General features: G+C 38.8%; 1 protein-coding gene across 8 annotated transcripts in view; it reads left to right on the top strand.

The window, feature by feature from the left end:
- LOC109855004 (neurobeachin) overlaps window positions 1-16,837 on the top strand; it is a 181,000-nt gene that overhangs the window by 83,098 nt on the left and 81,065 nt on the right. For 5 of the 8 annotated variants that reach the window (XM_020428732.1, XM_020428733.1, XM_020428734.1 and 2 more), the window contains exons 3-10: window positions 13,659-13,785; window positions 13,901-14,001; window positions 14,190-14,285; window positions 15,047-15,168; window positions 15,589-15,715; window positions 15,796-15,915; window positions 16,012-16,158; window positions 16,263-16,370. In XM_020428732.1, the coding sequence (XP_020284321.1) occupies window positions 13,659-13,785; window positions 13,901-14,001; window positions 14,190-14,285; window positions 15,047-15,168; window positions 15,589-15,715; window positions 15,796-15,915; window positions 16,012-16,158; window positions 16,263-16,370 (948 nt within the window). The remainder of the gene's footprint in view (window positions 1-13,658; window positions 13,786-13,900; window positions 14,002-14,189; window positions 14,286-15,046; window positions 15,169-15,588; window positions 15,716-15,795; window positions 15,916-16,011; window positions 16,159-16,262; window positions 16,371-16,837) is intronic. The other 3 variants (XM_020428738.1, XM_020428735.1, XM_020428737.1) reach the window with 1 other exon arrangement.

Here is a 16,837-nt window from a genome sequence, read left to right on the forward strand (position 1 = left end):
ATACGATTTCGATTTGTCTTATTCGAGAAAATGAGTTACGAGAGAAACTTGAGGACCGTAATTCCCGGGCTTTTATTATTTCACATGATCTATAAATATGAAAGGAAACCCTCGAGCTCTTTTACAAAAAACAGAGGCTGATAGCGGGACGGGATTTTGAATGATTGATCGTGCCCCCCCCGTCAGAAAAGGGTGGTTTGTGCCCACGAAACCGATGCTTCATCCTACGGATTATTCGGTAGAGTAAAAGTTTGTTTCGTCACAAATTCGCGCATCTCTCGTTGATTAACAAGAATGACTTGTCGTCCTTCATACAAATTCGACTCCGCGAAATTATTTCCCTCCAATTTGATAGAAACTGTGACGTTTACTGCGCCGGAAATACATTCGACTGTTGCGGATTATACAGGTATAACGAGTCGCGCGCATTTACAATCGACAACAACACTTCGTTTGGAAATGCACTATTGTTGCCAATTATTGTTTCCCCGATAATTAACCGCTCCCACATTCAATTTCATCTAGCACATTCCATTGGCGCTGCCGCGAACCAACTTTTGTGACGGTTTTAATTATAACGCCGCTCACGAATTCGTGATTCGATCGTCATGTATGCGTTATATTCAAGCGAGAGACGGAAAGTGAAAAAGAAAGAAAGAACGAATGAGGAGAAAGAACAAAAGAAAGAATGTCGTTAAAATGAAAATGATGTTAGAGCTACGACGCTATTTTGCATAAGGTGATATATAGAGAATTTACTTTTTCTTATGATATTTATTCTCGCGACCGCTTATTTTACTTTATATTTCACTTTATGTGGAACCACATTTATGATAAATGTAATATTACGAAGCAGGATTCAATTAAAAAAAAATTCAATTTATAAACGCGCGCTCTGATGTAAACTATCACGGAGATATCTGAAAGAAATTGTCAGAAAAACGAGTGTCAGTCTCTCTTTCTCTCTCCTTCTTCTCTTTCTCTCTCTCTCTCTCTCGAACATTAATTAAACGATCTCATCGTTCCGCTAGTCACAGGACTGTTATACAAATGACGTTCACGTTTAACGTGACGCTATTTTCTGACAAACGTATTCTTCGTTTTTTTTTTGCCCCAGTCGCATGAGGGTACCCGCGTAACACATTCCCAAACCCCACTAATAAGAATTCCAAGACTCACTCCCGAGGTATGACGAATTTTTTTCCTGACTTGGCAAAAGAGTTTCGCGACAAGGGAAATATGAAAGGTGGCACGATGACGCGCGCGTTTCCCCGACAAAGGGATGAATCGAGTTTCGCGAAAAATCGACAATTTTTCGGCTCGCAAAAACGCGGCCGTGTAATCTTGTTGCATGTGTCAACCGAGGTCTTCCGTGATTGACGGATTTGAATTACCGTCAAAAGTAGCGCCATTACTCCGCGGCACGTACATACCTCTCCTCTGTAACCTGTCCCCGTTCTTTGTTCGCCATCGTCGCTTTTGCCCCGGGGCACATATCTTTCTTTCACACGAACCCGGTCCGCCGCGAAACGCTCTATTTTCCTTCGAGTTATCTCGTTATCGTTTGACACGGCAACGTTTGTACTTCTGCCTTCTGCCCGTACGTGTTGGACGTTTCCAAAGTTTTTTGCGCGATTCATAAAATATAGTCCGCGCGTGTCCAAACGCTTCGTTCGAAAAGTGAGTCAAAGAGACGAGCGCGAATCAGTCCGTAAAAAACTTTTACAGACGCCATCCGTCAATTTTCTCATCTCTATGAGATATTCGATTGGCGATAGAAAATCTATTATTCTTGTTTTTTTTTTTTTTTTTACTTCTTTATTGAAACAGTAAGTCAAACATTCCTTTATATTTGATCGAATAAAACTCAGTTTCCGCTCTCGTGGCATTATCTGTGCTCCAAAGAATATTGAATTTAAAGAAAACACACACGGGGAGAGGAATTTATCGTGAGCAAAGAAAACACGCGTGCAAAGTGATTCATCTTTGAGCCGCGGGCTTCGATTTTTGAAAAGCGAAAAGTTCGAATTTTCCTGCTCCCGTGCGATTCGCCCCATTTACCGCTCGAGTATTGCGAAACGTGACAGCGGGTCGGGTATGTAAATATACGTGAGCGAAGTGGTCCCCAGTAATAATCCAATCGGCTCGCGGGAGCAGGACGAGCGATCGGATGACAAGAATATTTGCAAATTCGCGATCTCTGCGCATCTCATCCGTGGTAACGTAATGCGCGCGGTAGCAGCGGCGGTGATGCGGGATCTCAATTTACGGAGATTGGAAAGCCAGGGTAGAAAAGGGAGAGAGGAGAAGTGAATGAGAGAGAGAGAGAGAGATAGAAAGAGAGAAAGAGGCGCAATGTGAAACGTGAGGGCGCGAATCGCCGGGGAAACGCGTGAGAGAGACGTCCGAACGAAAAGCAGCCTTGGGATTTAAATCGCATTTCGCCGCACGACGGACTCGGATCGCGCGTCATATTTATCTAGCTCGGGAACGACAACGCGTACCTAGCACCCAGACCAGACGAGGGGACTTAGGCAAATTTCGTGTATCGCGAACTTACCAAGCCCGGGGTTAGTATACGTTCCGAAAGAGAAACCGGAAGTGTGTGTGTGTGTGTGTGTAAGATCGATAATTTAAATGACAACGAACGAAGATTGTGGGATCGAAGGAGGAGATCGTGCGCCAAATGTCTTCTCGCGACGTTATATATTTATTCGCACCGCCGTCTCTTTGAACAGAAACGACAGGATGAGCGGCAACGAGATAGACGATGACTTCAGCGCACGCTCGTCGAGAACGGGGGAAATGAAAAACGATAATACGAATGTCAGAGAGCGCGGCGGTTATATAATAGCATTACTCGCGAAATATATATATACACACAGAGAAAGCGGATATATCAGCGGTATACATAATGAACGCGTCGTAAAGCTGACATAATTAGAACGTTCTCTCTGATGACCGAAACATATTCTTGATTTACCAGACTGAACGTATTCTCTGTGCGCAACTTAATATAAAATTGCACAACGTGCGTTACACGTTCATTCGATAATTAATGTTTGATGAGTATCTTCTCAGATAACCAAAATTGAATGAGCATGTTTTGCAAAATCTGCAATAAATCTGCATTATGCCGGTAGAATGCAGCCAGCGTTTAAACATAATTTTATTGTTATTTTTCAACTAGTGTCGAGAGACAGAAAAGTAGAAAAAAAAAAGAATATAAATGTGTCGTACCGCGATGCAAATTTATTATTGCATCGATCAAGCGGAACTTGCTGAAATAAATTCAACAGATTTGACGCATAACGCGCTATTGTATTCGTTTATTTCTATATTTTGACTTTGTGTTGCTTTCCTTGCATATCGCGCCTTCGCTCATACGAGGACACAGCCGAGCGGAATCTGCTGCGAATCTCCTGATATTAAACCTGCGTGCGTACTGCTGGCGTACTGCTATCATTTGGCTATCTGGGTTACGTTCTTTCTATCTCCGAAGAACAAACGTCGAAAGATTGTGTTAATTAAGAAATTTTTGCGAAAACGCTTGAAGTCGACTTGATCGAGTTACGTGATGAGATTCTTTAATTCGCAACACACACACACACACACATTTTGTTTATCTCGCTTTTCAAAATCTATTTCGAACTTGTCTTTCGCGCTTTTCTTGTGGTCTCTCTCTCTCTTTCTCGGGAACAATAGCGGGAATAGCTGCGTCCATTCTAAATATGTCGAGTAAATGATGTCGGGAAAAATGAGGTCAGGGTGTACACACACGTTTGTGTGTGATGATCACTGGGAGAGAGACGACCGTAGGAATGCGCGGTATGCTCGAGCCAATTCTCGGTTGTTCCGAGGAATACCGTACAACCTCCCCCGCGCTGTACCTAAGTTATGATACCTGTAATACCGGTTGGTATTTCATTGTTGCCATCAAAACGACCGTTCCATTGCCGGATGCGCGTTCGGAGCTCGAAAATCGCGGTAGCTGCAATATATTTCCGAGAAAGCGAATCTCAACCTTCGCGATCCCGTGTGACATTTGGCTTTCGTCGGAAATGGTGTCATTTATTTCGGCAAAAAAAAAAAAAAAAAAAGAGAAAAGTAGTGGCTGGAAGTCTTTGGAATCGCGGGAGCGAAAAAGGATTCCGTTTTCCGGCGGAAAACGCGTCCGGCACACCTTATTCGCGCGCTCGACCTATTCGCGCGTCCAGCAAAACGACGATAGGAAACAATAAGAAAATCTCCCAAGCTTCCGATGCTTTCGATGAGCTGTATCGACAAAAAAAACTTGTTGTTTAAGAACTTTTATATTCCTTATTTGAAATATCTCTCGATTCATTTAATTACAACAGCCCCAAAGCGTTCCACAAAGAAGAAATATAAACGTCATTATAAAACGATATACAATTAACGGGGAATGAGATGCAATTGTGGTTTGCGTCAATGTTTTGCAAGCGGTGGAAGCCGTTACCGGAGCAGCCATCGACTTTCCGCCACCGATACCTACAACCTCAATGTTTTCTGTGGGTTTGCTTCGCCATTTGCATGTACTTACGTAACGCGGTGTTTCTTTCGCGAACTGCAAACAACCAAAGCCGACGGAATCAAAACTTCTGATTCTTTCCGAGACTCTTGTCTGTCCCTTTTTGCGTCCACTTCTTTCGTAAAGAAGTTTTTTTTTATTTTGCGAAGCAGCCAAACAGGTTTCTAGTTTGCAAACAAGTTTGCGATTCATCTTGATTGAGATTTTACAGAAGTCGTTCGCACAAATGCAATTATTTTAAATAAAACTCGAATAATTAATTATTCGATAAGTAATTGAGAAAATCGATATAATTATGATAATTCATTTACTTGCATTTCAGAGTCGTAATATCTGAAATAAGTAACATATTAAATATTAAATTATAGCTATGCAATATCCATTACGCAAAGAATAATATTATATGGCAATTCGTTCTCGTTGACGTTGCACAAGGTTTTCGTCGTGTTTGGCACGATATTAGTTGCGCGCATTTTTCTTTTTATAGCCATTATTTTTGCCACAACCACCGCTTGATATATTTTTCTCCGACCCGGATGCTTTTATCGGCCTTCGAGAAAATATTGTTTCAACTTATTGCTAATCTTCGCTTCGCTCTTATGGTCGTTTCTTAAGCGCGAAAGAACCGGACAATTCCATGCGAAAGACACCGGCATTATAATAAACGTCAAATATAGTTTTTTCATTAAAAACACAAATTGCAAGATATACAATTTCAGGAACCTGAGAGAAACGTTTTCATTGTAGTGAATCTACAATGGTTGTCAACCGTAAAGGAAATCGCGGTCAGAGCTTGTACTTCGTAAATGCTTCACTTCCATCCCTAAATCCGCATGTTTCACACTTCGCGGATCTCTCGATGCAGTATATCAACAATACGTGTTAAGGTACATTGCGAAGGGTCAATGTAAACCATGGCTGTATTGTTGTCGAGAAACATGTAACAATACGAGTGGAATATCTATGTCCTGAATCTTTACCGATGCGGAAACTAACAAAAAAGAAAGAAAAAGAGAGAGAGAGAAACCGGCTTATTTTAAATATCTCTCAATTAATCTGTAAAATAAAATTTGAAAATAACAAATCTTAAATCTTTAATGTGACGGCGTCGTCACAGAGCTCGGAGAACGTACTTACATATGTTTCACACTTGTTTAACTCGCGAGCGCGCGACAACAAAAAAGAAAAGGCGATAAATAGAAAGAGCGCAGAATCTCGGCAAAGTCGATAAAAGTCAGAAAGTTGCTTAAAGCGCGCCGTGACAGCGTGCTCCGTAAAACGAATTTGGAGATAACATCGGGAAAGAGGAGACGGTTCGTCCGTTTTCTGCAAACTAACTGACTCTCTTTCTTATTTCAACGGCTGCTCTTTCTCTTCCAGTGTGCCAAGCGGACGTAACGTTTTTACCTGACTAATTCGCGGAATAAAAATTACTTTTGCGGTGAAATATCACGTATATATTTTGAGATAAAACACGCGTTGAATTATATATATATATACACACGAGCAATGATGATTAATGATGAACGAATTTCAGAAAATAATTTTCATAAAAGTAGAAACATGAAAAGTTAATTCACTTCATTGTGCAAATTTAATTTCAAAATTAAATTGACAAGTGAGACAACACAAGTAAAATACATAAAATTGTTATGTTAATCATTTGCAGTTTAAAAGAGAAAAAAATTGCTTATCACAAAAAATATGTAATATTTCTTAATTAAATCGTGATATATATTGATGTTCGAAACGATCACTTAATCCGATGTGTATACTCGACAATTTTCGCACGCGATAACATCACTTCTTTTTTGCTTTCCCGCTTGTGTATTCTCGATCCTTTGATACAGAATCAACCGTGGTACACGTAACTTCGTTACTGTAATACGACTGAAACTTCATTGCTAAACGGATTCAAATTCAATTCGATCGATTGCTAGCCGAAAATAGACTGTCCGAGAAATTCGACGGTCAAAAAAAAAAAAAAAAAAAAAAGCAATTGAAAGAAGATCTTTTCATGATATAAATCCTTCATGATGTCCTCGTCAAAAACGGGATTTCCGTTTCGCGCGCACAAGTAGTTCGCGCATTTCGTCTTTGACGTGCTTCAACCGGGATTATATCCTTCTTGTTCTTACTGCATTAAAGTTGTGAAACTAAAGATACGAAGTTTATGAACGACACATTCAACTCGTGATTATTTTAACGCAACGGTACCTAATGATTAATTACTCGTCATTTAGCGAAGTTTGTTATCTCATTCAGCCGTTTTAATCTAAATTCAATTTTAAACGCTATGCTTGAACGAATAAAGAAAGGTTTTGTATACGTTAGCATGTCTGTGTATAAAATTTGTAACAAGAAGAAAATGTATCATGAAAACTCGAATAAAAGATAATAACATAGTGTCGAAGAGGAAACTTCATAGAAGTTGAGATAAAATAGATAGTGAAGCGTTATTCTCTCTCGTATTTGCTCTTCCTGGATCTTGTTATTGTGTACGTAACAATATAACAATATAACAATATATATATATATATATATATATAAAAGATTTCCGACTATATATATATATATAGTCGGAAATCTTAGTATAACGAAGAGAAGATCGAAATAAATGAAAACACGGCAACAATGTTATAATCTGAACGATGATCCGCGGGACAATCTAAAGGAAGGACGGGAAACGCGCGCGCGCGCGCGCGGTGATGCAATCGTTGATTTGGTCGTCGTTGTCGTTTATCTTCGCGTAATCTGCAATTTAACTCCCGGAAAGGACGCCCGGCAAACTGAAGAAGAATGAAACGAAGACGAGAAATCGGATTAAGTCACGGAACGGCACGAAATGCCGCGCAAATGGAACGAATTCTGGACAAAAAGCTCTATTGATTTTATAATGAATTAATTAGTGCCGGTAGAAATGCTTCCAAACTTTCTCGGTCTTGTCTCCTTTTAACGCACCGACTATCTCTAAACTGTGTTGTTCTTAAGTTTATTGCAAATATCTTCTGGTCTTTTTAATGAAATGAACTCGATATCGATAAAGAAAAGAAACTGTGAATAATATTCGAATGAAATAGCGATTCTTTCTCAGAGCCAAGCGATGTTAGAATATCTGAAGACACTATAACCGTCGCTATATTGTGCGCTAATTCACCGTTATTAGTCATTACTTGATTTAATATTCTCGACATTCGCATTGCGCGCGAACTGATTTTACAGATGTTTTTTTCATAATTTTTATATTTACACGTTAGATTTTCCTTGAATTTTCTCTGCTCGTGAAATTACCGCAACCTTCAAGGTTGCCTTTCGCCTTTAAAAAGAATGGAAATTATGAAGTAAAAAAAAAAGTCACACTTGTGAACTCCGCTGTCCACTTGCTCGAGGTCGGAATTAGAATGCGAGAAAATTGGAGAGTGAGATTTGCGTATGTACTTATGAAGAAGTGCATAGAAGGATGTTTTTCACACTCGGGAAGAAGTGAGAGAAAGAGAGAGAGAGAGAGAGAGAGCTTCTCTTTCTTCTCTCTTTTCCACATCGCGCCCGACTTTAAAAGCCGACGGAGCGCGCGGCTTTTAGCGCGGCGCAATTGTTGAACGGTACGTACCAAACCGGCGAGTACATTTTAATGTAGGAAGCGTAATGGATGGTTGCGGCGAAATTGAACGATCCCGCAGAAAAAAAAAACGCAATTCCGCGAAACTTTTCGGACGTCGGGACGTCCTGATTTTTTAACGGTCTCATGAGATTTTTTTTCGGGCTTAAGAAGAATTAGTACTGTTTGCGGGATTCGGTACAGTAATAAACGAGAAATGACGCCGATAAAACGCGGGTGGAATCGCGGAACCACGGAAAAAAATTCGGTAACAATGTAATATATTTTTTTTCCCTATAATTTCCACGCACAAGTCCAAACACCGACTTTTCATTGTGTCCGTCAAGGCAGCCTTCCCCTTTTGCCGTACAAAAATAAGTCCGCTTCTATTTAAAAGTTAAGTGTTAATTAGGTTCAATTCAAACACGCTCGACTTGTTTGGAGGAAAACTAAAGTAGAGGAGGCTAACTCTTGACGTCAAGCTAGCCTTTGCCCTTGCCGTACAAAAAAATGTATTTCCCGTGAAAAAATGTTAAAAATAATAATTAAGCGCTAATTATATAAGTGCTTTCGTTTTATATTAGCTATTAGATTCTCGATGCGCTGCGACTTAACGACGCTTGTATGCAACGAATTATTCACGGGCGCGTCAAGCACTCGGATTTTAAAGATTCGCAAAGCTTCCCTCATATTATACGGGATTATTTTGCTCCAAAGTACATATCCTGAGGATCACGCCTAAAACACTCGCGGATGCAGGGACTCGTGGGAAAACCACGCAAATATATATATATATATATAGTATGGAGTTGCCTTTACGTTTTCTCTCTCTCTCCTCTAAGTGCTATCACTACCACCGGCGTACAGAACCGCGAAAATTATGGTTAGATGATTACACATGTACACAGACCGTCAATTATCTGCGGCAAATATCTTATATAATGCATCTTGTATAATGTACATTGCTCGCTAATGGCGAGTAAACCGCTTATGAGATCATAAGTTGAAACTTGATTAAAAATTGCAGATATAAAAGACCTCGCGTACTTATCGTGGCGATTAAGTAGTTTCGAAGCTGTTGTTTTCAGCGCGCATAAAGGAAATATTATTTCCGATAGAACAGCGTATAAATTCAATAACGCGCGCGATAAATTCCTAAAACATGTATGAAAACATAGGTCACAACCTTTGTCGCTATTGTACACACGCCGGTTTTTTTGGTGCGTCAGTAGTTCAACTCCGCGTCTAGTCAGCCATTACAATCTTCCTGATAACGAATATAAGCTTTGCGTGGTAGTTATACGCTTTTTATAACCGCGCCGGAGCTATGTGATGAAATGGTCTCGTTTTCCAAAAACTCGGTTCTGTTCATGTTTTTTTAAAACTCATCTCACGTGGACGGAATTACCTGACAAAAATTTACGTGAAAAAAAAAAACGACACAATCTATTTTCAAAGAGAGAGAGGTACATATATGTATGTACATATACATACAAAGCTATTTTACGTACGTGAAAAAAGTTAAAACTAGTTTGTTTTTTTTTTTTTTTTAATAAAAATTAAAAATAAAACTTTTATTTCTTTCTCTCGATCCGAGTATAGACGAATTTATTAATTTTATTATAGTATATCCGTATAGTCGATTTTTTCTTGTGTTCATAGACTATCGTACAAATTGACACAATGTCTTATACGTAATAAAATTCAAAAGTTCCCACTTCAATTTTGTCACTCTCACAAAGTAAATGAATTTTAAAAAGCTTTATATTTTTCTCTCTTTTTCTTTTTCTCATACACACACACACACATATGAATCATCAATGAATAATGACTATTGCAAGCACCAAGAGCTATCTTTTTTATTATCGCAAAAACATGGATTTGAGTAATTAAATTTTTGGCATTCCGCTCATTTTTCCTCTATCAATATATTTGTACTTCACGTAGCGCGAATATACATACACACAATTTCAATATTGAATTTATTACACAACGTTTGTTGTTGAGCGTTGCGCGAATCAAAGTATTACTTTTGCCGTTTAGTTTATTCAGACAGACGGTTTTTCCAAAAAATACGTGAGTGCTTTATTGAATTGTTAAAAACAGACATATGTGTGTGTGTGTGACGGAGAAAGAGAGAAAGAGGGAGGCAACACTGTGTGAACAACGTTGAGAGGAAGTATGTGAGTTACTGGTGTACCAAAATCATCAATTTCACTTATTTTCAATTTTGATTCTTGCGCTGATAACTTTAATCATAAAAAAAAAAAAATATATATATATATAATAGGGGTAATTGAGGTTATGTGTAACATAACAGCGATAGCAGAAATAGATACATTTTTATATCTATATCACATCTCAACTCGGCCAATTTGTCTCTTGATCGTAAAGCGAACAAATCAAGTACATCAGTGTTTACGCTGCCATTTGTCGTTTCATTACCGTAGCTGAGAAAAGCTGAGCGCGCTCAGCTAGAGCATGTACAAAAGATAACGCGAACGAGTATAGGCGCGCTCGTTCGTCGCACTGTTCATCGACAGTGATTTATCAAAGCGGCTCGTTTCGCAAATTACCGCATCGTATTCACAGAGAGTACGATGCTCGCGCGTATATCTGTTTTGTACCGAGAAATACTCGACACACAGTGTTGTATATAGATACGCTGCGAAAGACTAACAAGCACTCACCGGAATGGCAGTTGTAATTTGCTGATCATTGGGAGAGTTCCCCGGCGTTGGTTTGGTGGCTGCAACAACAATCCGAACAACATCGTCTCGTCGATTCCATCGAATGTTATTCCGATGCTTGAAGCTCGAATACGCGCGATGTATTTTTCAGACGGAAAGCACAGAGCAAAACGGAAAAGGAGAGCGAACGCGGAAACACCAACGATCCGATGCAACGATCCGTGAATTCGGAAAGTGCGAACGCGAAACGAGCTGAAGTAAGCCGCCGATAGAGGGCGCGCAATAGCAGCGCTTGCAAGAAACATTAGGCCCACCGCACACTAATGACATAAGTAGCTTGCATAGCGCAATATAGCGACTTTAACTAGATGTTTATTAGTTGAAACGATCTTACACGCTGCGCATATGCGGTCGTGTTATCTTAAATTTGACTATACAATTATGAACACTGCTGGTTTCTCGTCTCCGTTTATTGGAGGAAAAAATAAAAAAAAAAAAAAAAAAACTATCACAACGAAAACTATTGAAAAAAAAAGAAAACATTGCTAGTGAATTTTTTAAGTTTTTTGTTTCAAAAACTAACAGTCTTATTACATGTGAGTAAATACCTATTACACACGATGAAATATGTTCGCTTTGCCACAAAAAAGAAGTCCTAGAACGTTTTCATCTTTATTGAAAAAAAATATTGCATCGCAACGACGCGTGCAAAAAGCGAAAAAACATTTTTGACGATTTTCCTCATGCTCCAAAAAGTAAAGAATATATTGATAAAACGTAACAATATATATATATATATATATATTGGGTCAGCGAAAATATTTCTTACTCAGACGCGCCCTTGTAAAATGGACGACGTAAAGCCGACATTAATATCGGCAGCCGGGAAATGCTCGCGGTACTGTCTTGGGGCGCAACATCCAGAGGGATAGATAAGCAGCATCCTTTAGCCGCAGACAAGATATCCCGGCTCGGAGATCAACTTGACTAACCACTGCTCTCGCGATTCAGAGCAATTTATCATGGTCGAGCGACAGCTGAAAGCTTCCACGACATTACTTAGGACGACTCTCTCTCTCTCCCTCTCTCTATGTATCTATCTATCTCTCTCTTTTTTTCTTTCTGTCGTTTCCGCGTTACCTATTTTTGTTTTTTTTTTTCTTGCTCGCGTTCGCGCGACGGATTCATCCGCAACTCCCGAATGTATAGTAAAGCCGACAAGGTGTACAGCCGACGCGAGATCATTACTCCGGAATTATCCGAATGCCCATAACTTCTCTCTCTCGCTAAAACTGCGGCTCGCGGGGTCCGAAATTCCGACTGAGGGAATTCCAGCGGCATTTTCGGGATTTCTCCGCTATTCGGCGGTTACCCCGCATCCGTAGTTATCTCGCTTCGTGGCCTACCTTGCATATCAGTAGGGGATTACGCGGGTACACGAACTGCGTTTCGGCGTCGGTTGTGTGCGGTCGTTCGGTTATCCGAGAGTATAATAATTTGGGGATGAACTGTTGTGCAAGAGCTATCGGAAGTTGATCCGTACCGTATAAACACGCTCGGTACCCGAATGATATTGCCTCTCACGAAAATATGTATATATATATATATATGTATATATTGAAATAGTTACGGATAAATTTTATTAGTATTATTTGCGGTCTGGACCGTTTTCGCAACATTTCAGATGTGTACTACAAGGAAGAACCGTATTAAATACCACTTACCACGGAGAATTCCTGTCCGTTTGTTTTGTTTGGAATGTCCAAGTGAATTATTCGCGAATTGCTTACAAAAACTCTCTTTAGAGCATTAACTTCTTTCTCGCGGGGATAAGCGTGTGGTTTTATTAAGCCATCCTTTATTCGCCCCGGGCGTAAAACCGTTTTACCGAAGCGGGGGAGAACCCTCTCTTCACGTAGTTTTTGCCCGAATTGGCAAACCATTATCTATAACGAAGACATTACTGAATTTTCCGTCTATTCAAACAATTCGGATAAGTGAGCCGGAAATGTAACGAGAAAAATGTCAAATTGGTGTAACATACGTGAATCGCGCGCGCGAAAGCGTGTAATAACGAAAGTTTATTTATATTAAAATATAACGTTTTTCAATATAGCGCATGTGTACACATATACATGTGTACAAAGTACTTGTATAAATTTTAATAAAGTTTTATTATAATAAATTGAATGAGCTTGGAGCGGGTTGTATAATTATGTAGAAATTAAAATGCTGCTGTGTTGCCGCTATAATCATTTTTAATTATCATGTACGAGGAACACGAAAGAAATTATTTCAAATACCACTTTAAACAAACATGCGATAAGTAAAATATTGAACAAAATAAACAACTTTTTATTTCACAAATAACATTCTATGATAATGTTTTTTTATTACTATTGCAATTTTCTTTAAAATTGGAAATTAAACATTAAAAGCAAAAAATTTTTAACGTTAATGTTTTTTAACTAGAACATATTTTCATCCAAACAAGTGAACGGTAATAAAAGCGCAATATGCTTTTAATTAATATTCTTCAATCACGTAGCTATTACATGACTTTAATAGACGATTACGCTTACAATGCAATTATGCACAGTGAAATTCCATTCGAGCCAAATTTATTAATTACACGGTTTGCTCGGATATAAAATATCTCATTACTTTTAATTTCTTGATAATTTAAAAAAATTTTCAAGCACACAAGAGTTTTATACGCCCTTATCATGCATATTTTTCGTTTTTATTACACAAAATATGTGAAATATTATTTCTCGTTAAAACGCGAGTAACGTGTGTGTGTGTGATGCTTTTATTTCAGGCCGAAATATGGAGCGTCTTTATTGCGATCCTGAGAAAAAGCGTCAGAAACTTGCAAGCGTGTACAGACGTGAGTCTCATAGAACATGTTCTGCATCGATTGTCTCGTGCAGAGACCGTTGTCGCCGGTAAGTAAAAAAATGTATAAATCAAATCGTATTATTATTAATTACACGAAAAAAACAGAACAGTTTTTTTGCCATAGTTATATTATTCTTCAATATTTTGTATATTGTGTGACAGATTTATTAATCGATATGCTGGGAGTGCTCGCGAGCTACAGTATAACGGTGAAAGAATTAAAACTTTTGTTCGGCGCTATGAAAGCCGTTAACGGAAAGTGGGTAAGAATTTTCAACACATCTATTGTTACTTTATCCAACTTCTCTCTCTCTATATATATATATATATATTCAACGAAAAATCGAATAAAATACTGTCGTATCGAAAACCACATTCGATATATTATATATATGTATAAGATGTCGGATGCACTGACTCGAACTGGAAATCCTGTTTATTTATTTCACAGCCACGGCATTCGGCGAAACTGTTAAACGTTCTACGCCAAATGCCGCAGCGAAATGGGCCCGATGTATTTTTCAGTTTCCCCGGTAGGAAGGGGTCGGTAAGTTGATTTCGTCTCTTTTGTTCGCCTTCACCTTAGAACAGATACTTCTTACTTTACGACATCCCGGAGGACGTCGTTCGATTCTAAAACTCGATCAAAGTTCCGATAAGAGAATTTATCTCGTCTCGGGAAGATTCCTCTACCCGCTTACATTTTCGAAATCAATCACAATGAGGAACTTTCCCGGAGAGATTATTGTCGCGTACACGATCGATCGCGTGCACGGTCTGTCGTAAAACATAAACGTACATACTTAACCGAAATTCTCGAAATAGCTACGTGTGCGTTCTTGTTATGCGCGTATGTGGAATCGCATTGAATAGAAACTTATGTCAATACGCAACCAGCGCGAGTTATAATTTCGCTTTTCATTTTCCATGTGGCAATGTTACAGAGCTTTGGGATAGCGAATGCGTAATAAATTAATTCACGTAATTTAGAATTTGTTGAAATTTTGAAAAGCTCGTTAGCGAAAGCTTATTACGTAAAGCACAGGTGCAACGTGTATATATAATTCGTTCGTTGAAAATAGTATTTAATATAATGTGTTTGATAAATATTTCGAGAGAAAATGGAAAAAATGTTAAATTTTAAGATTTTGCAGTCGAAGCGTGTTCACGGAATAATAAAAAAACAAAAAAAAATCGAAAAATTGTTAAAGATGCGTAAATATTTATCTCGCGATAATTTTTTCCTAAATTATTATTAATTTTTTACGAGGCATCCTGATGAGATCGTTTTCATGTATCTTCTCACAGGCGATTGTCCTGCCTCCGCTTGCAAAGTGGCCGCACGAGAATGGATTTACCTTCACCACATGGTTTCGCCTAGACCCCATCAACTCTGTTAATATCGAACGAGAAAAACCGTACCTCTACTGGTAAGTGCTCTCACATCAAGCACTCTCGCAAAAGCACCCTCTCCACAGGTGGAGCGCGCCGGCCTTAAAGAATCACCTATGTTTCTCAACTTCGGCAAAGCACCTCCAATTGAACTCATTAAAATGTACCTCTGTTTGCATACAATCACAAACGGGGAGAGAACTTCTTAAACTTCTCTCTCACTCTCTCTCTCTCTCTCTCTGCGATCCGTCTCACATTTTACTCGAGCTCTTTATCCCCGGCGGGGATAATTAAACCTGTTTTATATACATGAATTCTGTTCTATCTCTTTCATTGTCTTTTTAAATCGGAAACAAAAGAAGTAGAAGTGGGACAACAATAGAGAAGATAGACAAAATAGTTTTATCAAACAGATACATAGAGTAACATTCCTTTCTCTCTCTCTCTCATTATTTCAGCTTTAAAACAAGCAAGGGAGTAGGATACTCTGCGCACTTCGTAGGAAATTGCTTAGTCCTGACGTCTATGAAAATAAAAGGCAAGGGCTTCCAACATTGTGTCAAATATGAATTTCAACCACGAAAGGTAAATACACCGTTAATTTAACTGGCATATGTTTATTTTGTTCTATTTTTGATAAAATTACACATTTGTTTTCTGTGCAGTGGTATATGATCGCGGTAGTGTATATATACAATAGGTGGACGAAGAGTGAAATCAAATGTCTGGTCAATGGTCAGTTAGCGTCGAGTACAGAAATGACATGGCACGTTTCAACGAATGACGTAAGTGTGTCGGACTAATGTGTGTTTCTAGTTTGATAATTAAATCAACCTATTTTTTTACGTTTTGACAAGAGACAATGTGATATAATTTTTCAGCCGTTTGACAAGTGTTACATCGGAGCGACTCCCGAACTGGACGAGGAGCGTGTGTTTTGCGGACAAATGAGCGCGATATACTTGTTCAGCGAAGCGCTGACGACGCATCAGATATGCGCGATGCACAGACTGGGACCGGGATATAAGGTAACACACGTCTTTGATCGATCTGCGAGCATTTTTTTTTTTGTTTTCATCCTCGCGAAATAAAATACTCTCATCGTCGCTTTTGTTCTTCTCCAAATTCGCAGAGCCAGTTTCGTTTCGACAACGAGTGCTACCTGAATTTGCCCGACAATCATAAAAGGGTGAGTGAGCAGGATCTCTCTACGAGCATGGTGGACCAAAGTATGCAAATTGTAAGCATTTTTTATTTTATTTTCCCGTTAATATATGATTTGTACTTCGTTAATTGATCTGTTACTGCGTAACGAGTTCACCTGAGGTAATTACCCAAATTACGATCACATCTTCTCGGCCATTTCTCTCCGTTCGCGGCTGATAAGTTGGTTGATTTCTTTTGTATTATTTGTCAATCGTAAAAAAACCCGGTATTTTTTGTTTTGTTTTTAACCTTGTATTGTGCCTGTGCATCAGTATCGTATCTCTTATTCTTTATTTTTTTCTTTCCTCTGGATTGAATGTGCTTGTCTTTTCTTACTTGATCGTTTATATCGCTTTCCGTAAAATAAATCCATGTACACATCTTTGTTATTATTTTGTTGCAATATTGCTTTAATCTTGTACGTATAATAGTACAAATATACAGGGTGTCCCAGAATTGGTTTAACATCTCTCGTAGGCAGGTAGAAGGAGTAAAACTGAG

Source organism: Pseudomyrmex gracilis, unplaced genomic scaffold, assembly GCF_002006095.1.
Source record: "Pseudomyrmex gracilis isolate BER0280 unplaced genomic scaffold, ASM200609v1 scaffold_78, whole genome shotgun sequence".
NCBI classification, from domain to species: Eukaryota; Metazoa; Arthropoda; class Insecta; order Hymenoptera; family Formicidae; genus Pseudomyrmex; species Pseudomyrmex gracilis.